This window comes from Podarcis melisellensis, assembly GCF_964234715.1.
Source record: "Podarcis melisellensis genome assembly, chromosome: 1".
Taxonomy (NCBI): Eukaryota; Metazoa; Chordata; class Lepidosauria; order Squamata; family Lacertidae; genus Podarcis; species Podarcis melisellensis.
In genome coordinates, this window is record NC_138528.1 from 5,504,010 (window position 1) to 5,528,500 (window position 24,491).

Here is a 24,491-nt window from a genome sequence, read left to right on the forward strand (position 1 = left end):
CTAAGAGGAAGGGGACGGGATTCTTTGACGTGCACGGAAAAACGTTCCCATGAAAGGACAGTGGCGTTCTCAGTCTGGGGAGAAGGGCTTCATAGGACCACAGAAGTATTGCAAGGGACCCCAGGGCTCATCTAGTCCAACCCCCGGCAATGCAGGGATCACAGCTGGCATGTGGCCACTTGGACGGTTGGCCTGTGAAGGATTGGGGCCCTTGGGTTGCCTGCCTCTGCTCTACCCCTTGAAGGAAGGATGCATTTTTTTGAGTTATTTGGAAAGAAGGGGTTTCGCTTTCCCTCCTTCTGAAGGAGCATTTCCTGAAAAGCGCTTTAAACAATCTTAAGAAGCAGAATAAATTTTGTAAAATCCCACTCGAACCGCCCACCAAAATCAACGGACAGCGCTGTGAGAGGGCCTGCCCAGAACATCAGCCAAGGAAACATTTTTCAAGACAATTTGGAACCTCCCAGATGGGGGTCACAATGGACTTGCCATGAAGAACCTTTTACAGAACCAATAAGAAGTGGAAACAAGGGAATTGAAATGGACAGTTACTTTAAGGAAAGAGTGAGAGAGAGGAGGGAACAGAGCAGCAAAATAACCAACAGCAGACAAGACAGTCCGGAGGAAGATGGCACAGTTTTAGCTGCGGATGAGCGTCAAAAACTCTTCCCGGGTCTTTGGGTCTTCCCGGAATACTCCAAGCATTGTGCTGGTCACAGTCTTGCTGTTCATTTTCTGAACCCCTCGCATCACCATGCACATGTGCCTGCGGGGAAAAGGAAGGGGGAGGAGAGGCCATCAGGCAAGAAGCAGCTCAGCGCAATGGTTAGAGTGCTGGACTAGGACCTGGGAGAGCAGGGTTTGAATCCTCGCGCGGACATGAAGCTCGCTGGGAGACCTTGGAGACAGTCACATCCCCAGCATAAAAAAACCTACCGTATTTTTTGCTCTATAGGACGCACCAGACCACAAGACACACCTAGTTTTTGGAGGAGGAAAACAAGGAAAAAAATATTCTGAATCCCAGAAGCCAGAACAGCAAGAGGGATCGCTGCGCAGCGAAAGCAGCAATCTGCCTTGCTGTTCTGGCTTCTGGGATAGCTGCACAGCCTGCATTCGCCTCATAAGACGCACACACTTTTCCCCTTACTTTTTAGGAGGGGAAAAGTGAGTCTTATAGAGCAAAAAATATGGTAATTAAATGTTTCAGAGATAAGAGCATAAGAAGAGCTTGCAGGATCAGGCCAACGGCCCATCTTGGTCCAGCAGCCTGTTCTCACAGCAGCCAACCCGATATCTGCCTGTAGGGAAACCCCTGTCAGGGCCGTCTTACCCATAGGTCATAGGGGTGCGGGGCACCCGGGCGCCAGGCCAAGAATCCAGGGCCTGAGATTTGAGTCCGGGGAAGAGCTCATCCATCGGTCAGAGTGCCGCGGTGGGCTCTTCTACTGCGGGCGGCTCTGTGCCGCGAGTTCGGTGGCGACTGAGCCAGCGAGACACTGAGGCGGCCAGCCAGTTCTGCCCTCCTGTGCACCTGGGACTGGGCAACCTGGGTGGTGCCGGCACGCCGGGGGGATCTTTGCACCCCCGCCCCGCATATGCTTAAGACAGCCCTGACCCCTGTGCAGGATCCAAGCAGGAGAGCAACTCTCCCCTTATGTGGTTTTCAGCCACTGGTATTTAAAAGTATAGATATTGTGCTGAGTAGCCATTGATAGGCCTCTCCTCCATAACAGTTGCTAATCCTCGTCTAAAGCCACCATATAGTTTTTCCACCTTTTTGAGTCCGCAGCTCCCTTGACCAACTGCATTCTTTCTGCAGCTTCCCTTTCTTCCTTTTTTTCTTTTTCTTTTCTTTTTTTAACAAAGTAATAAAGGTAAGGGGACCCCTGACCATTAGGTCCAGTCATGGCTGACTCTGGGGTTGTGGCACTCATCTCGCTTTATTGGCCGAGGGAGTTGGCGTACAGCTTCTGGGTCATGTGGCCAGCATGACTAAGCCGCTTCTGGCGAACCAGAGCAGCGCATGGAAACGCCGTTTACCTTCCCGCCGGAGCGGTACCTATTTATCTGCTTGCACTTTGACGTGCTTTCGAACTGCTAGGTTGGCAGGAGCAGGGACCGAGCAACGGGAGCTCACCCTGTCGCGGGGATTCGAACCGCCGACCTTCTGATCGGCAAGTCCTAGGCTCCCACAGCGCCACCCGTGTCCCTAACAAAGTAATAATCATGCATAAATAAGAACAAAAATGTGCACCCCACCACTGAGACCATTCCATTGTAATTATCCAACCTCCCAAAATATCAATATCTCTTGCAATAGTTTGACCCCTTTTCGTTTTAACAGTACAGTGGTACCTCTGGTTGCGAACGGGATCCGTTCCTGAGCCCCGTTCGCAACATGAGGAGAACGCAACCCGCGTCTGTGCATCTGCGCGTGCGTGGGTCATGATTCGCTGCTTCTGTGCATGTGCATGACGTCATTTTGACCGTCTGCGCATGCGCGATGTTTTTGGGATTGAACCTGGAACCTTTTGCATGCAAATCAGATGCTAAAACACTGAGCGATGCCCCTCCCACCCACAACATTTAACCCCTGGCCGCCCAGGAGAGAGAGGGAGCCCTTTCCCCTCTTGGGTAACTCAGCAGAGGTAACTGCGAATGCTTACGTCGCTTCAACCACCACCCCGACACCCGCAGGCTGCAAGGCTTCCGTGATGGCGATGGCAATCTGTTTCGTAAGGCGCTCCTGAACTGCAGCAAGGAAAGAAAACGGGGGGGGGGGGGGGAGAGATCTGTAACTCTTATGGGACGTCTCTGCAAGTCACATCCATTAGGAAAGGGTTGTTTGGGAGGGACAGCAATGCTTCAAAGAACTGGGTGGCAGAGATTACCATATTTTTCGCTCCATAAGGCACACCGGACCATAGGGCACACCTAGTTGTTAGAGTGGGAAATCAATAAAAAATCTTATTTCCCCCCTCCCAGCCCCAAAGAGCAGCGTACAGGCTGCGCGCAACTTCTCCCTGCCGGCACAAGCCGTGGATCCCACTCGCTGTTTTGGCTTCCTCTTTAGCCCCATGCAGCTGCGCGTGGCTATCCCTGAAGCCTTCTGAGCGCAGCACATGTTCCCACTGTGCTCCTCAGGCTTCGGGTTCCTTTTGCTGAAGCCGGGAGAGCAAGACTCTCCCGGCTTCAGCGAAAGGAACCTGAAGCCTCCAAAACGCACGGGAAACTTGCCGCTGCTGTGCTCGGAAGGCTTCAGGAGGCTATCCCTGAAGTCTGGAGAGCGAGAGGGGTCGGTGCGCATCGACCCCTCTCGCTCTCCAGGCTTCAGCGAAAGCAACGCGAAGCCTCCGGAGCGCTGAGGGAGCGCTCCCTCTGTGCTTCGGAGGCTTCGCGTTGCTATCGCTGAAGCCAAGGAGCCTGCATTCGCTCCATAGGACGCACACACATTTCCCCTCAATTTTTGGAGGGGGGAAAGTGTGTCCTATAGAGCGAAAAATACGGTACATTTCAAAATATTCATTTAAACAACCGAAAATCAATGATTTCCCTTCTTCTCTTTCCATGGTTCATTTTGCATACCATGCCCCCCCTGCGTCTTTTACATGAACTAATCCATTCAGTAATCCATTGTTACAGAACTTACTTTCAGTGGTGAATTTATCTCAATGCTACCAGTGTTTTTCAATGAACACAATTTTCTGTAAACATTTTCCAAGACTTCTTTAAATGTTTATTCTTTTTCTTCTCTTATTCTATATGTTAAACCTGCAAGCTGCGCATACTCCATCAGATTAAGTCACAATTCTTCTTTGGTTGGGACCTCGCTCGTTTTCCATTTGGGGGCAAAACAAAACACGGGCCGCAGTAGTAGTGTACATAAATAGTCGTTTTTGACACCTGGGAATCTCCCTCTGAATTATCCCCAACAAAAAGGACTCTAGTTTTTGGGGAAGGTACTTTTAAACGTTCCCTCCCCCGCCTTTTATATATCATTTCCCAATACCCTTTTACAAGTCCACCACGTATAATAAAAGGTACCCTCAACTTCGTTACATCTCCAGCACTTATCTGATGGATTTAGGTTTGATGAGGCCGTAAGCTACTGAAGGTCATGGGGCCCTTGATATGTCCAGCTGTCCTTTGTCAACAACAAATTGCTGCTGTTTTTTGTGTTGAATATATGCTATATGGTAATTTATAAACCTAACAGTTATCTCAAGCCATTGGCACGTAAGAAAATTATGTATTTTATCAAAGTAATTGTTGAACAGAAATACAATTAAGAAGTAGTATATTAATAGTAATTTTATAATGGGATCAAAATAAATAAATTATGTATTACATGAAATCGATCAGAAGGCATAAGACTCATACCCTTAGTCTATGCTGCCTGATCATCAGTCTGCAAGCACTCTTTAATATTAGATAACAGGTACAACAGCTTGACCTGCATGGAACTGTGCTGTACTGAAGTCTGCAGCTGCATGCCGCGTGTTTCCATGCAACCAGTCCATGCAGAATGTAGGCACCCTATATATAGAAATGAGTAACCCAGTGATATTTTAGGGAGCAGGCTAGCAGGCGGGGCCCATGACTTACATCATAAGCACCTAAACAACAGTGTTGCGGTATGTAGGTTTTATTTTATATTTTATATTTATTTTATATTTTGGAAATGTACATCCAGGGGTTTTTTTCCTTTACATTTTTTTGGGGGGGCAAGAGAGTGGGGCCCTAAGCTTCAGCTTGTTTAGCTTATACGTAAATCCGGCACTGGTTTGCTCCCTTACCCCACCCTGACTTCATGCAATTCCAGGGTAGCGATGAGGCATTACCAATCCTCCAATGGCAGGTCTGTGTGATGACACTGTTCCATTTTTATTATAGAGAGAGATATCATTAGGTAGAGCACAAGGGATTACTCACCTTGTAATCTTCTGCTGTAGATTTCAACAATCCTTTATTTAAAAAGGGGAGAAAAAGAGAAGGCAGTGTTCTGTTACAACGGCACTTTGAAACTGTAGATTTGAAAGCAGAGGTCAAACTTATGAACACAAAAAAGCAAGCTTTGGGCATTGACGGAATGTAAATTAATTGATAAGCAATAAAAACAAACGGGACTCCCTCCCCAAAACACACTTTATCCCCGGTTTTTTGTATCCCTCCCCCATCATAAATCACACAAATTTCCTGTTATGGTCCCACCTGTAAACCATCCCAAGAAATCAAGATAAATTCCAGGTAAATTCCCAGGATCGGGACACACCCTCCCATGCGAATCTCTTTCAAGGCACCTTAATTTTAATAGGAGAATTATGGGTACACTTTTATCGCTCCCATGAAAATGGGCAGGACTTCAAACATTCTTAGCTTGGGTTGGGTAGAAATAGACCCACCAACCTGGATCACGCAAAGGGATTTGCAAAAACTTTATTCGCATTAGCCAATGGCCATAGCAACAGTAAAACATTACAGTATACGCAGAAAAGGAAATTTGATATAAAAGCACAATTTAAAGTCCTGAATCAGCCGTCAGTTAGTGGCCCTTATTCTGATTGCCCCGCTATGAACCTAGCAACCTTTGGTGTTATCTGCTCATTTTGATCTGATAGAATAAAGGACATTGTGGCAGTGGTTGAGTGCCCTGGGATGGTTAATACGAGTGGGGTGATGTTCTCGTTCCTCAGGTCTTTGTAGAGAGTACAGGACAGGAGGACATGTGCCGCTGTTTTGGTGCTACCATCTCCACAGGGGCAAAGACGTTTCTCAGGCGGGATCTTTTGGAATCGACCCTCGAGTACCACTGATGGCAAAACAGTCTTGCAAGTGTAAAAGTACATCTGTATTTTGGGATAATAAGTTTGTGCAGATATGGGGCCAGAGAATCAAAATGGAGAGCTGGAAAATGAACATACCAAGGGCAGAATTTCCTTATAGTGGCCAGGTTGTTCTGATGCTCAATATCTTTTAGACGTTGACCAATTAGACTGTTTACCTTAGTGGGGCCCATAGTGAGTAGGTGTTGTTGAATGGTTTCTTTAAATGTAAAGGGTCATCATTGGTCCACCCGATGTGTATGTCTTTAAGGGACCAGAGCAAGGGCCAGAGCAAGATAACGAGACCCAGCTTTACAGCTGTGAAACATAGCAGGTGCTGCTGAGTTGTATTGATTAAGGTGTGTCAGCAATTGGGTGTAGTAATTAAGGAGCAGCACCCAGCTCTCCCATTACCCTGGGGGATGGGTTGGGGGTTGGGTCTGGTTTGTTGTTGATGTATTTAGTGTAAATGGAGTCTTTGTTTTTCTTATTAAAACCTTGTTTAAGTTATTTTTGAGTCCCTTTTTAATGCATGGTCTCCCCAGCAAGCTCTCTGCACCGCTACCATACTGCAAATAGCCAACAGGTGTTGTGGGGATAGGCCACAAGAGTGAAGTTTTTGATAGACTTAAGCCAGGCACTTTTATGGGAGTCTTGAAGTACTAGGGATAGTAAACCAGGGGGATTTGAGTTTAGGCGGAACCAGAAGTTAAGAGTTCTTTGGAAGGATTTGCAAAGTGTTTGGAGCTCAGAGATGGGCTGGGGCAGAGCATACCAACTTGCAAGGTCAAAAAGTTACTGGAGCAATCTCTTCTAGCCTGCTTCTCAATCCAGACGTACGTGTCTCCAGAGACACTTTTTAGCTTCCAGTTCTTAAAACAGCGTCCCACCTAACCAATCAGTTTTGGAGGGGGGGAAGCAGAAAGTGCTGCTTTCAGCTCCAGGCTGAATCTTTCTTGTACCACCTGGGTGCAACCAGGGTCGTTGCTCAGTGGTGAGAAACAGCACAGAGAGAGAGATCACAGACAAATCTGTCCCAGGCCCTTCCATGAGAATGCCAGGCAAAGCATTTAGGAAACTGTGCAATGATCCAATTATAGCTCCAAGATTTAATCTGCACGAAAATGCAAAGTACAAGAAAAAAAGTGTTTATTTACTGTTTCAGGATCACGCCCCCAAGTATACTAACCCGACACATTAGTCCGAGAAATCCTATTAGGAGAGATTATTCTTCTCCTGTTGACAAACCTGATTTGGAGCCCCAAGCGGCTTTAAATAAAATAGGACAAAGAGAAGGTGTGGGGTTTTTTGTGCAAAGTTATCTGGGCTTCCTTGCCAGCAAGGTGGCAAGGAAGCGAAAGCCAGCTTTGGATAATCAGCTGCAGCACTTACAAATGACTTCTCAAATTTGCTGTCTCCCCCAAATCAGCTCCCAAAGCTCCAAGGTCAATGGAGGCTGCAGTCTTGGAAACCTCCATAGCTACTGACTGCAAGAATACCAGCTTCATGGTATTGTTACAGGTTTGGGGGAGGTCGTTCTGGGTGAAAACCAGGTTCACACCTGTGATCCTGTTTCTGTGAGGCTAGAGGGAAGGCCATCTGCCATGGGTGCTTTAGCTGAGATTCCTGCATGCAAGGGGTTGGACTAGATGACCATCGGATCCCTCTCCAACTCTACAATTCTATGAACGCTGCCGAACCTTAAGCAGAGGGCCTTAAGGTTCATTAATATTCATAGTTTAGAGGTCCCGGGCCCTGAGGAAGTCAGATTATCCTCCACCAGGGCCAGGGCCTTCTCAGTGATGGCTCCGACCTGGTGGAATGCTCTGTCCCAGGAGACCAGAGCCCTGCAGGATTTAATTTCCTTCCGCACGGCCTGTAAGACAAAGCTATTCTGTCTGGCTTTCAATTTGAACTTAGCCTCATCTTTTATTCCCCTTCCTTCCCTCCCCCTCCCCTTTTTATGAAGATCACCCGCTCTGGGATCCCACAGCTAATTCTGCCCTGGTCTCCTCGCTGGCCCAAGTAGGACTAATTTAGCCAGCTAGCCCTGGTGATCATCTAATGTTTATTGGATGGATTTTCCCCCTAAATTGATTTTTGAATTCTGAATTTATTGTTATTCACTTTTTATACTGTATTTTATGCTGTTTTTTGTTGCATCAATTAGTGTTTTAAATTTGTTCTTAGCCGCCCTGAGCCCAGTTTTCTGAACCGGGAAGGGCAGGGTATAAATAAAAAAATATTATTTATTAATTATGAACTGGCCCAACCAGTTCCTTTGTTAAGGTGATGGCCTTAGCTGGCCAGTTAAGGACCTCCATTCACATGTCCAAAGAGGTTGCTTTGTTGCCATGGAGACAAATGGGTGAGACTTTTCCCACCTCATCTGGCAAAGATTAAGAAAAATAGGCAGAAGGGGACACCTGGGGGGGGGAGAAATGGGGAGGGAGGAGGGTTATGGCTAATGCTGGAAGCTGGAGCAACAGAGACATGTCTTGATCTGTGCTGAACCCAAACTGTGCCTTGAGGCTCCCCTGGAAACCTAATGGGGAGGCAAGATGTTCTCTCCTGTTCTGGAGGGTAGGATTCGAACCAATGGCTTCAAGTTACAAGAAAGAAGATTCCAACTAAAGATTCGGAAATACTTTCTGACAGTAATTGCTGTTCAGCAGTGGAACAGACTCCCACAAGATGTGGTGGACTCTCCTTCCTTGGAGACTTTTAAACAGAGATCGGACAGCCATCTGTCCTGGATGCTTTAGCTGAGATTCCTGCATTAAAGGGGGTTGGACTAGATGACCCTCGGGGTCCCTTCCAATTCAAATATTCTATGATTCCAAGATCATAGAATCATACAATCATAGAATCATTGAGTTGGAAGAGACCACAAGGGCCATCGAGTCCAACCCCCTGCCAAGCAGGAAACACCATCAGAGCACTCCTGACATATGGTTGTCAAGCCTCTGCTTAAAGACCTCCAAAGAAGGAGACTCCACCACACTCCTTGGCAGCAAATTCCACTGTCGAACAGCTCTTACTGTCAGGAAGTTCTTCCTAATGTTTAGGTGGAATCTTCTTTCTTGTAGTTTGGATCCATTGCTCCGTGTCCGCTTCTCTGGAGCAGCAGAAAACAACCTTTCTCCCTCCTCTATGTGACATCCTTTTATATATTTGAACATGGCTATCATATCACCCCTTAACCTCCTCTTCTCCAGGCTAAACATGCCCAGCTCCCTTAGCCGTTCCTCATAAGGCATCGTTTCCAGGCCTTTGACCATTTTGGTTGCCCTCCTCTGGCCACGTTCCAGTTTGTCAGTGTCCTTCTTGAACTGTGGTGCCCAGAACTGGACACAGTACTCCAGGTGAGGTCTGACCAGAGCAGAATACAGTGGCACTATTACTTCCCTTGATCTAGATGCTATACTCCTATTGATGCAGCCCAGAATTGCATTGGCTTTTTTAGCTGCCACGTCACACTGTTGGCTCACGTCAAGTTTGTGGTCAACCAAGACTCCTAGATCCTTTTCACATGTACTGCTCTCAAGCCAGGTGTCACCCATCTTGTATTTGTGCCTCTCATTTTTTTTGCCCAAGTGCAATACTTTACATTTCTCCCTGTTAAAATTCATCTTGTTTGTTTTGGCCCAGTTCTCTAATCTGTCAAGGTTGTTTTGAAGTGTGATCCTGTCCTCTGGCATGATACTTTGGCATGTTATGCCATGTACCTTTCCACCCTATGCTTGGGTTACATAGATGTTTAAATGAAACCATATATCCTAAAGACACTTCAGTCTCCATTGACCTTCATTCCAAGGATAGCAAAAGATGGATAAGTGCCAGAGCCCCAAGTCTCCCGCCAGAGATTGGGGTTCACACAACGCTATGTCAAAACAAAGCATTCCTAACCCTTGCTTCCACTCCAGAGGCACCAGGCAATATTCCAGCCTTTGCCAAGTTGGCGCCCTGCAGAACTACAACTCCTGTCAGCTTGAACATCATACGGCCCTGCTGGCTGGGACTAATGGGAGTTGTAGTGCAGAGCAGCAGGTTGGTGAAGACTTTGTTGTTGTTGTTGTTTAGTCGTTTAGTCGTGTCCGACTCTTCGTGACCCCCTGGGCCAGAGCACGCCAGGCCCTCCTGTCTTCCACTGCCTCCCACAGTTTGGTCAAACTCATGTTTGTAGCTTCGAGAACACTGTCCCACCATCTCATCCTCTGTCGTCCCCTTCTCCTTGTGCCCTCCATCTTTCCCAACATCAGGGTCTTTTCCAGGGAGTCTGCTCTTCTCATGAGGTGGCCAAAGTCTTGGAGCCTCAGCTTCAGGATCTGTCCTTCCAGTGAGCACTCAGGGCTGATTTCCTTCAGAATGGAGAGGTTTGTTCTTCTTGCAGTCCATGGGACTCTCAAGAGTCTCCTCCAGCACCATAATTCAAAAGCATCCATTCTTCGGCGATCAGCCTTCTTGATGGTCCAGCTCTCACTTCCATACATCACTACTGGGAAAACCATAGCTTTAACTATACGGACCTTTGTTGGCAAGGTGATGCCTCTGCTTTTTAAGATGCTATCTAGGTTTGTCATTGCTTTTCTCCCAAGATTGCTCAGTTTTTTGCTTTTGTTTTTTTAATGACACTAGGCCAGGAATCAGACGGAGTTGCCAGCAGAGCAAAAGGAAAGAAGCAGCTCTCAATAGCGAGACCGAGTTGTGTGTTGCATGCGTACGAAGGGAATGGCGGTGTGTGCGAGGCGCATGAGGCCTTTCGATCCAAAGCAGCACATCCGCGAATTCATGCAGTTCAGTTTCCAAGGAAAAGGAGAAAGCCCCAAAGGGCAGCTGTCAGCACGAACGTCCAGCCATATCGCAGAGCCTGGCATCTGCCTTTCACGTGCCCACTGAGGTATAGTTAATATCAGTGCTCTGCGTGAATGAGCAGAAAAGCAGAATAAGATGCCTACTGGATCAGATCAAGAGGCGCCCATCAACACCTGTCCAGCAGGAGCCCACTGGAAGGCAATAAACCCCTCTTTCTGCTCTGGTTCCCAGCAAGCGAGATTCAGAGGCTGGGTCTGTATGTGATGCTTCTGCGCACACCAGAGGCTGGCAGGCCTCTGACAGGGATGGGAAATTCTCTGAATCTCTAGGGAGCAGCTGCCAGTCAGTGTAGGCAGCACCCAGAAGTCTCCTAAGTCCTCTGTGCCAGCATAGCGGATGGATAGGGTGTCCAAGTTAAAATAACCAGCTCACAGACTGGTTAGCGAAAATGATTACCGTACTTTTCGCCCTATAGGACGCACTCCAAAAATGAAGGGGAAATGTGTGTGCGTGCTATGGGGCGAAGGCAGGCTTTCGCTGAAGCCTGGAGAGCGAGAGGAGTCAGTGCGCACCGACCCCTCTCGCTCTCCAGGCTTCAGGAGAGCCGCAGCGCCAGCCCCACAAGGTCGGGGGACAGCGGGGAGGCGGAACACCGCCATCCCGCTGTCTCCTGATGTGGTTTGGAGGCTGACGGCGGGGAGACGCGTGCTTCTCCCTGCTGCCAGCCCCGCAAGCTCCAGAGGCGCAGCGCGTCTTCCCGCTGTCCTCGGACCTGGTCTGCAGGCGGGCGGCGGGGAAAAGAGCGCTTCTCCCCACTGCCGGCCCCACAGGCGCCTGGGGGGGAAATCATTTTTTTTTCCTTTATTTCCCCCTAAAAAAACTATGGGCCGGTGCGTCCTATGGGGCGAAAAATACGGTAAATATTTACATAGAGTGGACCCTCCAGATACAAACTTAATTCGTTCCGGGGGTCCGTTCGCACCCTGAAAATAACGTAAATAGAGCCGCGCTTTTGCACACACACGCAGCCTAATTGAGCGCTTCTGCGCATGCACGCACGGCGAAACCCGGAAGTATCCCGAAGATTCTGTATCCAGAGGGATATGTAAGTAGACTGTATTGCAAAGTTAACAGGGAGAGTAAGAGGAAACACTATACAAAAAGTTAATGAGGAATGGATGGTTTTCAAAGAATATCTTAAAAATTATACAGATAAGGTGGATCTCCTGACAGACATACAATGAAGCTAGAAAATAGAGGAAATGTATAGCAAAACTAGTCTAGAAAACAGAACAATAAAAATGAAATGGTACAGATTAATAAATTGTAAAATAGCACAATGAGAAGAGTTGGAAGTCAAACACTGATGATGTGTCTGCATTGGGATTTTATATAGGTAATGTATGTTTTGTGGGTATGCATGGAATGGTATGATATGTATTGTATGTACAGTATTGTATTGTACTGTTTAAGTTTATGTATAATTTAAAAAAATGTAAATTAAAAATTATAATAAAATAAAATGGGGACACCTGGGTTCAAGTCCCTGCCAAGCCACAAAGCGTTGAGAGTATTCAGGCCAGTTTCTCTGAGCCAGTGTTTCCCAAACTTTTTTTTCTGGGCCACCCTTTGAGAATAAAAATTTGTTTGCACTACACCAATTTTAAAATAGAAATATATTGGAAAATGCAACTAGTTATCGCTCTTGCTTTTGTTTTGAAGAGATATTTATCCATAGTCTGCAAATAATAATAAAACTGATACCATACTGAAATGTTTAAATCTGTATTTGATTGTGCTTGAACGGTCCCACCATTTTCTCCTGCTATACCAGTGTGACATGCCACACGCTTTGAAAAACACTGCTCTAAGCTTTGACATACCTCACAGGGCTGTTGTGTGTGGGTTGTTTCCTCCACATATTACAGATTTGGGGAACGGCATAGCTGTTTCCCTAAGGCCACCCAGTGAGTAAATGGCCGGAGCAAGATTTAAACTCTGGCCCTGAAGCTCAGTCATGTCACGACATCACTGACACCGGCCAGGAATCAAGCCTGTGAACATTATTTAGCGATTTATTGACTGCTGGAAGACGTGCAGGAAATGACATGTTTTCAGTGCTGTTATTTGCATCAGACGCGAGAGACCGTTCTCGCCCAAAAGTCCTTTCTGGGATTGTGCAATTTGGGGATAATTGTGGAGTGATGCAAAGCCATCGATCGGCCTGGAGCAGGGATCGATAAATGCATCTGAAACGAATCCCTCCCTACACTTGAGGATGAAGACAAGCGCCGCAAGGCAGGCGAGACGCTGGAGGGTAATTTCAGCATTTGCTCACCCGGAGACGGACAAAAGCCAGCAATTATGCAGGCTGCCCTCTAGAGTTCCCGCACCCAGAAAGCCAAAAGCTGAGACGGAAGTGAATCACCAAATGCCACAAGGCCAGAAAGTCCACACTGAAGTCAGTAGCAAGCTAAGAAAATAAGGCTAGGAAGAAGAGGAGGAGGAGGAGGCAGAGTTTGGATCTGAAATCCCGCTTTATCACTATCCTTGTTGTTGTTATTTAGTCGTTTAGTCATGTCCTTTTCTTCATGACTCCATGGACCAGAGCAGCCAGGCACTCCTGTCTTCCACTGCCTCCCGCAGTTTGGTCAGACTCATGTTTGTAGCTTTGAGGACACAATCCAACCATCTCGTCCTCTGTCGTCCCCTTCTCCTTGTGCCCTCCATCTTTCCCAACATCAGGGTCTTTTCCAGGGAGTCTTCTGTTCTCATGAGGTGGCCAAAGTACTGGAGCCTCAGCTTCAGGATCTGTCCTTCCAGTGAGCACTCAGGGCTGATTTCCTTCAGAATGGAGAGGTTTGATCTTCTTGCAGTCCATGGGACTCTCAAGAGTCTCCTCCAGCACCAGAATTCAAAAGCATCAATTCTTCAGCGATCAGCCTTCTTGATGGTCCATCTCTCACTTCCATACATCACTACTGGGAAAACCATGGCTTTAACTATATGGACCAAGGTGATATCTCTGCTTTTTAAGATGCTGTCTAGGTTTGCCATTGCTTTTCTCCCAAGAAGCAGGCGTCTTTTTTAATTTCGTGACTGCTGTCACCACCTGCAGTGATCATGGAACCCAAGAAAGTAAAAACTCTCACTGCTTCCATTTCTTCCCCTTCTCTTTGCCAGAGGGTGAGGATAGCTCATAGCTTCTCTAAGTTATTCAAGCCCCTTCGCCACGGCAAGGCAGTGATCCATGAAGGAGTATCACTAGCCTAAGAAGTCTCAAAAAGGCAAACCATCTCCTTTCCCTTCCTCCCCCACAACAAACACTCTGTGAGGTGAGTGGGGCTGAGAGACTTCAGAGAAGTGTGACTGGCCCAAGGTCACCGAGCAGCTGCATGTGGAGGAGCGGAGATGCGAACCCGGTCCCCCAGATTACGAGACTACTGATCTTACCCACTACACCACAAGAGGCGAGAGGCTGCCACAAGGTTTGAGGAACCAAAGAGCAGCACTGCATCCTGTTTCATGGAGCTATCAAGGGCTCTGCTCTCCCTCCATGGCCAGAGGCAGCAATGCTTCTGAACACCAGTTGCTTGAAACCACAGGAGGGGAGGGGGCTCTTGTGGTCGGATCCTGCTTCTGGGTTTCCCCACAGGCATCTGGCTAGCTCTTGTGAGAGCAGGATACTGGACTAGATGGGCTTGATCCAGCAGGTCTCTTGTGATGCTCCAACATGGCCAATCAGGTATATTGGGCGTAAAGATAAAGGACCCCTGGGCAGTTAAGTCCAGTCAAAGGAGACTATGGGGTTGCAGCGCTCATCTCGCTTCAGGCTAAGGGAGCCGGCATTTGTCTGCAGACAGCTTTCCGGGTTATGTGGCCAGCAGGACTAAGCCACTTCTGGTGCAATGGGACACCGTGACAGAAACCATAGCATACGGAAATGCCGTTTACCTTCCCGCCACGGCGGTACCTATTTATCTACTTGCACTGGTGTGCTTTTGAACTGCTAGGTTGGCAGGAGCTGGGACAGAGAAACGGGAACTCACCCCATCAACGGGATACGAACCGCCGACCTTCTGATCAGCAAGCCCAAGAGGCTGAGTGGTTTAGACCACAGCGCCACCTGCATTCGCCTCTGGGGAACCCCCAACCAGGCCAATAGCACAACAGCCCCTCTCCCACTCTGGAACTGGGTGTGGGGATTGCGCTGAATGGCAGCTATGGGCAGTAAGAACCATCTCCCTTTTACGGCCTGCCCATAAAAAGCAAGTCTGGGGTGATGTCCACTGTTTCCAGGAACTTTTGCCATGGTGAGATTTTTGTGGGCGAGCTGAGAGGCTGTTTGAACCCCTAGTGGGAACCCAGAGGGTGGGTTAGAAGGAAAAGGAATTGATATTGATTTACAGATATTAGTAACTTTGTATTAATGTTACAGTTTTATATTTACATCTGTATTTTTGTAAGCAAAAAAAAAATTGAGTTCCTTGTTGCTGCTTTGGTTTTTTTGTATACTGCTCAGAGACATTTCTAATATATTGGGTGGTATAGAAATCAAATCAAACGAGCAAACAGTGGCTGTAAAGAAATGTGAAAGGTCAGATTTAATTAAGATGCTGATTAAAGCAGGAGAATCAACATAAGCAGTACAGCCCACGAGTGGATCTACACACAAGGGAGGAAACACTATAAACAAGTCAGAAATTTAATCATTATAACAAAAACAAAAAAATGCTATGTAAAAATCACACCAAATTTGTTTTGCTCTCTGGCGCCATCTTGTGTTCCATGTTTATAACAAATTTGAAATGTCGGGTGTTTTTTTACTAATGTAGCTGAGTCCCGTATCAGTCCAAATTGTGAACGGAGGGTTTACTGTTTAAAGAAGTTAGCATGTGGCTTGCTATTTTTAATCATTTTTTATCACTGAATTTGTATCAGAAAATCCCAGGACAATTCACAAAAATGAAACTATCCACACAGCTTAGGGATATGGAATGACCAACAGCAAAAAGATGGAAAGCAAAGAAAGGACATTAAACTAAGGAGCCTTGAAAGCTGTTTCAACTAAAACACAGTGCCTGGGCAGACAAGCTTTTAACCAAGTGGCAAAAAAGGCTGTAATGTTCAGATCAATGAATTGTATAAGCTTGACAAGAAAAATGGTTTTGCATCGGAAAAACCAAATTGGAAACGGAGTTGTTAGATACTAATGTCAAAAACCTATCTAAAATGTATAATTTATTGTTGGAGTGGCATACAAAGGATGAACAAGTTAAATCTGTGATGATAGATTGGGCAAGAGGTGTTGGACACAATATAATGTTTGAAGATTGGGAAAGGTTGTGGAAGAAAGGGGTTAGGTTTACTGCATGCACTGTACTAAAAGAGAATATTATGAAAATGATGTATAGATGGTACTTAACCTCAGTAAAACTAGCAAAGATCTACCATATGAATGATAATTCATGTTGGAAGTGTAGAGAAAAAGAAGGCACCTTTTACCATATGAGGTGGACCTGTCCCAAGGTGAAAGATTTCTGGGAAAAGATTTATAATGAATTGAAAAAAAATGTTAAAATAGACATTTATTAAGAAACCAGAAGCCTTTCTACTTGGAATAATAGGACTGGAATTGCCCCAAAAAAGATGTTAGATTGTTTTTGTATGCCACAACTGCAGCAAGAATTTTGTTAGCCAAAAATTGGAAATCGCAAGAAATACCAACAGTGGAAGAATGGCAGATGAAGATGTTGGACTTTTTGGAGCTGGCCGACCTGACTGGAAGAATCCGCGATCAGAAAGAAGAGGAACATCAAGAAGAGTGGAAGAAATTTAAGGACTATTTAGCTAGATATTCGAATATAACATAAGTAGAATCACTTGGAAGTACCAAATTGGCCGAGGATTAAAATATGTCAAATTTTATAACATTGTGGACTGAAAATATTATGAAAAGGAAGGCAGATAGAAATTTGAATAAGTAAATTTTATTGAAAAATACATATTGGAAAACTTACAATGAGATTTATTGAAAGTCAGTCAGGAGAGATTTGAGGAGGTCATTTAACAATGTAAACTAAATTGGGCCTTTAACAATTAGGTGTTTATATGTTTGTTTGTTTGTTTGTTTGTTTCTATTTCTAATACTGTATTGCTTTTTTCTTTTTGTGTGTTTGTCTTAAATTTGGAAAATTAATTTAAAAAATTGAAGAAGAAAAAAGGCTGTAATGTTGGCCAATATAAGGTAGAGCTCATCTTGCTCTATAGGCCGAGGGAGCCGGCGTTTGTCCGCAAACAGCTTCCGGATCATGTGGCCAGCATGACTAAGCCCCTTCTGGTGAACCAGAGAAGCACACAGAAATGCCGTTTACCTTCCCGCCGGAGTGCTACCTATTTATCTACTTGCACTTTGACGTGCTTTTGAACTGCTAGGTTGGCAGGAACAGGGACCGAGCAACGGGAGCTCACCCCGTCGCGGGGATTCAAACCGCCGACCTTCTGATCGGCAAGTCCTAGGCTCTGTGGTTTAACCCACAGCACCACCCGTGTCCCTGTTGGCCAACATACACCTATCAAAATTGCACAGGGAGGAATTCAACGTAACACTAACACAATCGGTCTGTCAGGGCATCCGTCCGTCATGAACTGATGTGTCCTGCACAGAGACTCACAGCTGCAAGCATCCTTTTCGCAGGTGAGTCTTGTCCCAGACTAGGAGGCTAACACACAAGGGGCACAGCTTCCTGGCTCTTAGGAAAGGTGCAGATTATGCAGCTAAACACACTCCGCTCAAGGCAATCCAATTTAGCAAACAGCATTACTTTAATTACCTGGATGTTCTTACCTTGCCAGCTTGCTGAGTCCCAGCACCTGTTTGTTAGGGAGGTAGCCTATGTGAACCTAAGAGAGGGAGGGAGGAAGGATGGGGGGGGAGTCATGAAACAGATCACACAGGTGCGCGGCTGTCGGGCAAGACCTGGGGGGTTCTTGCATGTGCATCGATGCCAGATCAAACATGAACCAGGAGTGCGCTTTTTAGCCTGTGCAGGGAAGAGCAAATAATGGCCATGCGAGTTGCGTTAGGAGGCCGAGAAAGAACAGAAACGTCAACATGCTCAGTGAACTCACTTCCCGTTTGTCTCTCATCCCTGTAAAGAAGGGAAGGGGCAACCAAAAACCATTCAAATTGGGCTTCCAAAAAAGCCGAGAAGATTTCAGTCATACCTCGGGTTACAGACCCTTCAGGTTGCGTTTTTTTGGGTTAGGGACCACCAAAACCCGGAAGTACCGGAATGGGTTACCGTATTTTTCGCTCTATAAAATGCACCAGACTATAAGACGCACCTAGTTTTTGGAGGAGGAAAACAAGAAAATAATATCTTCTGAATTCCAGAAGCCAGAACAGCAAGAGGGATCGCTGCGCAGCTGTTCTGGCTTCTGGGATAGCCGCGCAAAGCCTCTTCAAGGCAGCGGGATGAAGGCTCTCCCTGCCCTGAAGAGGCTTCGCACGGCTAAGCCAGAAGCTAGAACAGTGAGAGGGAGCGCTGCACAGTGACCCCACTCGCTGTTCTGGCTTCTGGGATAATAATGATAATAATAATAATTTATTATTTGTACCCCGCCCATCTGGCTGGGTTTCCCCAGCCACTCTGGGTGGCTTCCATAGAAACCAAAAATACAGTAAAATATCACAGCTTAAAAACTTCCCTAAACAGGGCTGCCTTAAGATGTCTTCTGAATGTCAGGTAGTTATTTTTCTCTTTGACATCTGATAGGAGGGCGTTCCAAAGGGAGGGTGCCACCACCGAGAAGGCCCTCTGCCTGGTTCCCTGTAGCATTGCTTCTCGCAATGAGGGAACCGCCAGAAGGCCCTCGGCGCTGGACCTCAGCGTCCGGGCAGAATGATGGGGGTGGAGACGCTCCTTCAGGTATACTGGACCGAGGCCGTTTAGGGCTTTAAAGGTCAGCACCAACATTTTGAATTGTGCTTGGAAATGTACTGGGAGCCAGTGTAGTTCATTCAAGACCAGTGTTATTTAGACCAGTGGATTTGTTGTAGTTTCCGACCAGTGGATTTTAGACCAGTGGATTTGTTGTAGTTTCCGAATCACCTTCAAAGGTAGCCCCACGTAGAGCGCATTGCAGTAGTCCAGCCTGCATTCGCTCCATAAGATGCACACACATTTCCCCTTACTTTTTAGGAGGGGAAAAGTGCATCTTATAGAGCGAAAAATACGGTACTTTTGGGTTTCGGCGGTCGCGCATGCGCAGAAGCACTGAATTGCGCTTTGCACATGCTCAGAAGTGCCGAATCGCAACTCGCGCATGCGCAGACGCGCCGCTGCAGGTTGCGAACGTGCTTCCCGCACGGATCACGTTCGCAACCTGAGCATCCACTGTACTTGGAGGTCTAAGAATGGTGACACAAATCCATTTGACACGCTGGTGCATGCAGCTGATTTTTTTAAAGCTGAGGACTTCAATGGGTCATAAGAACATAAAAGACTGCTGGGTCAGACCAGGAGTCTACCTGGTCCAGCATCCTATTCTCACAGTGGCCAACCAGATGCCCGTGGGACAGCCACAACCAGGATTCGAACACAAGAGCGTCTCTCCCCTCCTGCGATTTGCAGAAACTGGTCTTCAGAATCATTGCTGCCTCCAGTTCTGGAGGGCAGATCCTGGCTATCAGGACTCAGAGCCATTGATAGTCCCAGCCTCCAGAACTTTTGCATCCTTTGGAAAAAGCTTCTCTTTAAAAAAAGGGGCAGGAAAAAGGCAGAAGGTTCTGTGCCTTTCTGTGCTTAAGCTGAATAGTCACAGCTTACCGCAAAGGATTGCAAGAACCCTCTTCACAAAGGTGTGCAGATTCTCTGTAAATGTTATGCAAGAAAAACTTTAATAAAAAATTATTTTTTAAAAAAAAAATCTCTGCATATCTCATTCCTACACAGAACTACATAAATTCTTTCTTTCTTTCTTTCTTTCTTTCTTTCTTTCTTTCTTTCTTTCTTTCTTTCTTTCTTTCTTTCTTTCTTTCTTTCTTTCTTTCTTTCTTTCTTTCTTTCGGTTTTTTATTTATATTTTTCAACTCTATACATTTCATTAGCTTTACTAAACATTTCCAAATTTTGGCTTCCTTCTCCCTCTTCCTGTGGTTCCTTAAATTAATTTGTTTATGTCTTCTGCATACTCAAGTTCATTTAACTTGCTAACTTATATATCTACTGCAAATATATGCTCTTATAAAATGGCAGGTTATTTCATTAATCCTGCTAATGTTTTTATCTGTTCACAATTTATCTGTAAATATTCAACAAACCATTTCCATTCTTTTATAAAAAGTTTGTTACAGTATCTTGATTTCTGATGCTTCCGGTAAGTTTCGCCATTACGTAAATCGTTTCCCCTATGTTTCCTGGAGAGAGAGAAGAGCTATTAAATTAGATTATTATTATTAATGTTATTTTATTTCCAAATGTAAAGGCCAAGACTTCTTCATGACTCTAAGAAGAGCTGGGCTGCTGGATCAGACCCAAAGGCCGTCTCATTCAGGCTTCTCACAGTGGTCAGTCAGATACCCCGACGGGGAGCTCACAAGCAGGACCCGAGTTCAAAAGACGGTCCCCTCTACTTGCGATGGCTCCCAGTAACTGGTACCCAGAGGAGGAGCATAGCTGTCAACTTACAGATTTGAAAATAAGGGACCAGCAGCCTCAAAAACAAGGGATCAGCAGCCAAAATAAGGGATTTTCTGGGCACAGATATGTTCGACTTCTGAGTCCCTCCAAGCCAAAGGCAGAAAGCCCAGCCAGCAGCCAAACGAAGCCTCAAGCGGTGGTTCCCACAGCGCAGCAACCCAGCAAAGGGGATGCAACAAGGGAAACCTCCGTCACCTCTCCGCTGGGAAGCGCTCAGCAAAGGCGAGTCCCCAGGCAACGCGGTCGATTTGATCGGCACAAGGCATGCAAGCTCCACCCCCCCAGTCGTTCTTAGACTCCTTATTGGGTGAGCAATGCAGCCAAGCAACACAGTTGGAGCCTCCCTCCTCCCTGGCCGGCAGGGAGGGAGAGGAGCTGCTTCCTTTGAAACCCGGGAAATTTAAGGGACATCATCAATAAGGGACAGCAGCGGGACACGGCGCTGGGATAAGGGACTTTCCCGCCAAATAAGGGACCGTTGACAGCTATGGGGAGGGCACAGGCAGTGGTTGTGTCTGCGTGATCAAAGCATCGGGAAGAGCCCCACTGAACATGGAGCTGCCAGAAGGGACAAATTGTCCTCGGCCAAATTAGCTGGAACAGCTTAGAAAGAAAGAAAAAATAATAACAATTAGGAAAGCCACAGAATGTACTTTCTCCGGAGAAGAGAATAATCTTACGGGCGCCGCAGCGCCATCATTTTACAAGGGAGGAAAAGAACAAGCGTCAGAGCCCAAGTTTGGGGGCTTTTCTGGCTGGAGAGCAGAAAGTAAATACCCCAAAAAAACCTCTTCTTTTTCAGAGCAGAAGTCAGCTGCCACCAGGCCCCAGAAAGAAATCCACAATCGTGGTTGCCATTGAGGACTTCCTGGCTGTAGCCTGAGCAATGCAAGAAGCTGACAGATTCAGACCACTGGCCCATCTTCCTCAATATTGTCTGCACTGACTGGAGTTTCAGACTTTGGGGGGAGCCACGACTGTTTAAAGTAGTACTAAACTGCTTCTAATGTGGAATGCAGATGGAGCCAGATACAGACCCCACCCTCGTTTCTCATGCCTGACCATAACTAAGCCTATGCACAAAAGTGTTCTTCTAAAAAGAAAAAAAGAAGTCACTTTGCATGTTGATTCCCTGTTTATCTCTGCCTCGTTTCCAGAGTGTTTCATTTTGCAAATAATTTTTTATTGTTTTCAACATGTAATTCTTTTTCCAGCAATCCTTTTTGTCACATTATAATCCCTCTGACTCTGCCGAATCCTGACTTCCCTCCTTCACGACCGCTGGTATATACATCACATACTTTTTGCGTATATTATTGTCATAACTCTACTGTTTTACATTGGAGGTGTTATTCCAGTCCTGCTAGTGTCTTAATATTTTTGTTGTTCTCCTTTATATATCCAATACATTTATTCCAATTGTTCTTGTAACTCTGGTGCTCTTGGTCCCGGATTGTTAAGTTCATTGAGGCATGGACCTGCCTCACTTATTGGCTACAATGCACACTGAGCATGTCGTGTAAGTAATAATAATAATAATAATTTATTTTGAGCCACCATGGGCAGCTCCCAACAGAATATTAAAAGCACGATAAAACATCAAAAATTAAAAACTTCCCTTAAAAGGGCTGCCTTCAGATATCTTCTGAATGTCAGGTAGTTTTTTATTTCCTTGACATCTAATGGGAGGGTGTTCCATAGGGCGGGTGCCACCACCGAGAAGGCCCTCTGCCTGGTTCCCTGTAACTTGGCTTCTCGCATTGAGGGAACCGCCAGAAGGCCCTCGGCGCTGGACCTCAGTGTCCGGGTAGAACGATGGGGGTGGAGATGCTCCTTCAGGTATACTGGACCGAGGCCGTTTAGGGCTCTAAAGGTCAGCACCAACACTTTGAATTGTGCTCGGAAACGTACTGGGAGCCAATGTAGGTATTTCAGGACCGGTGTTATGTGGTCTCGGCGGCCGCTCCCAGTCACCAGTCTAGCTGCCGCATTCTGGATTAGTTGTGGTTTCCGGGTCACCTTCAAAGGTAGCCCCACATAGAGCGCATTGCAGTAGTCCAAGAGGGAGATAACCAGAGCATGCACCACTCTGTCAAGACAGTCTGTGGGCAGGGAGGGTCTCAGCCTGCGTACCAGATGGAGCTGGTAGACAGTAATTAAACCATAATCATGCTAGAAGGCGCAAGGATTTGGGACACTATCCTGCTTCCTCTCTGCCTGTCTTTCCTCTCACAGAGATGGGGGAAGAGTCCTTTTGCTCCCCCAGCTCTTTCATTATTGTGTAGTAGTAGTACTACTACTACTAATAATAATAATAAATAATAATAATAATAAATCTGAGCACAGATTAGATTCTGAACTTCCAGCATCCATATTTTGAATCTTTTGGAAAAAGCTTCTCTTTTTAAAAAAATATAAAAACAGAGGGGGGGGAATAAAGTAGAAGTTTATTGCTCCCAGCAGGTTCTGTGCTCCTGCGATGCTGCCTTTTTAACTGACGGTTCGTGTGACCTGGAAGAGATCAGAGCTTATGTCCAGGGCAATCAGGTTTAATGCACAGACGCCTGCCCTCGAGGAAGGCTGCTGGTACGAAGGGCTTTGAAATGAAATGTCAGAAGCTATGATGAAGGAGGCGAGACCGGTGCAAAGAGAGTGGGGGCAACCTTTCCAGAGGGAAGTCGGCAAAGACTTTGGCAAGGAAAGGTCTCCAGAAACAGCACTGGGAGGATTTGCAGGGAGACATCAGAGAGACGCTCTCTCTTTCTCTCCACACACACACCACCCGTTCTCTAAAATCCTGGATCTTGAAAGTGCAACAAGCAAGATACGCTTTCACGTCCTGGAAACGGCTCGTCCGAGCCCTCCTCTGTTTACCACCATCCCCTTCCTTGCAAAACTCGCTTTGAAGCAAAGCAAATTGTACTAAATGAGCGAAGAGATGCAATTTCAACTCGTGCCATTTATCCTCTTTTACGCAATTCGGATTTCCTTGGCTCCTGAGTCTGGGTTTCTGAATCCAGCTGTCTGCCAACACTGAGCCCCACCCACCCAGACCATAGCTGTCAACTTTTCCCTTTTCTTGCAAGGAATCCTATTCAGAATAAGGGAATTTCCCTTTGAAAAAGGGAAATGTTGACAGCTATGACCCAGATGCAAGTTGCCGGCTAGATCAGTGCTGAGCTCTGCACCAGAATTCGCTCGGTTCCAGGTGGCAATTCTGGGCAGCAAATTCAGCAGCGGTGACTTAAAATTTCCAGAAAATTCAGCCGCAGGTGAAACAAGACCCCTGACCATTAGGTCAAGTCATGGCCAACTCTGAGGTTGTGGCGCTCATCTCGCTTTATTGGCCGAGGGAGCTGGCGTACAGCTTCCGGGTCATGTGGCCAGCATGACTAAGCCGCTTCTGGCGAACCAGAGCAGCGCACGGAAACGCCGTTTACCTTCCCGCTGGAGTGGTACCTATTTATCTACTTGCACTTTGATGTGCTTTTGAACTGCTAAGTTGGCAGGAGCAGGGACTGAGCAACGGGAGCTTACCCCATCGTAGGGATTCGAACCGCCGACCTTCTGATCAGCAAGCCCTAGGCGCTGTGGTTTAACCCACAGCACCACCTGCGTCCCACAGGTGAAACAGAGCCGCAGGCAAAACTAACAGGCAATGAAGCCCTTGGCTTGCCCCATGTGGCGAAGGTCAACACTGGCTTCTTGCATAATACCAAACACTACCCAAGTATCCTGTTCCATGAGGGCTAGAAAGAAGCCCTGTGTTGTAGTGGTTAGAGCAGGGTTACCCAAGCTGTTTCTCCAGGTTTTTCTGAACTACAACCCCCATCATCCCTGACCACTGGTCCCGCTAGCTAGGGATGATGGGAGTTGTAGTCCAAACCAGCAGAAGACTCAAGTTTGGGAAACACTGAGTTAAGAGTTTCGGACTGGAACCTGGGAGAGACCAGGGTTCAAATCCCCCCACGGCCATGAAGCTCACTAGGTGTGACTTTGGGCCTGGTCACAGCCTCCTCTCAGCCTAGCCTACCTCACAGGGTTGTTGTATGGATTGAATGGGGAGAGGGCGAACCATGTATGTCTCCTTGAGCTCCTGGGAGGGAAAAGGTGGGATTTACATGCAAATCAATCATGCGGGGGCTCA

At 46.6% G+C, this 24,491-nt stretch overlaps 1 protein-coding gene across 1 annotated transcript in view; it reads right to left on the reverse strand.

The window, feature by feature from the left end:
• Positions 1–535: 535 nt before the first annotated feature.
• Positions 536–24,491, reverse strand: part of GCH1 (GTP cyclohydrolase 1) — a 40,226-nt gene continuing 16,270 nt past the window's right edge. The window contains exons 3-6 of the mRNA XM_081915425.1: positions 17,488–17,543; positions 4,936–4,967; positions 2,670–2,754; positions 536–766 (exon numbers count right to left, since the gene is read on the reverse strand). Of these exons, the coding sequence (XP_081771551.1) occupies positions 640–766; positions 2,670–2,754; positions 4,936–4,967; positions 17,488–17,543 (300 nt within the window). The 3' untranslated portion in view covers positions 536–639. The remainder of the gene's footprint in view (positions 767–2,669; positions 2,755–4,935; positions 4,968–17,487; positions 17,544–24,491) is intronic.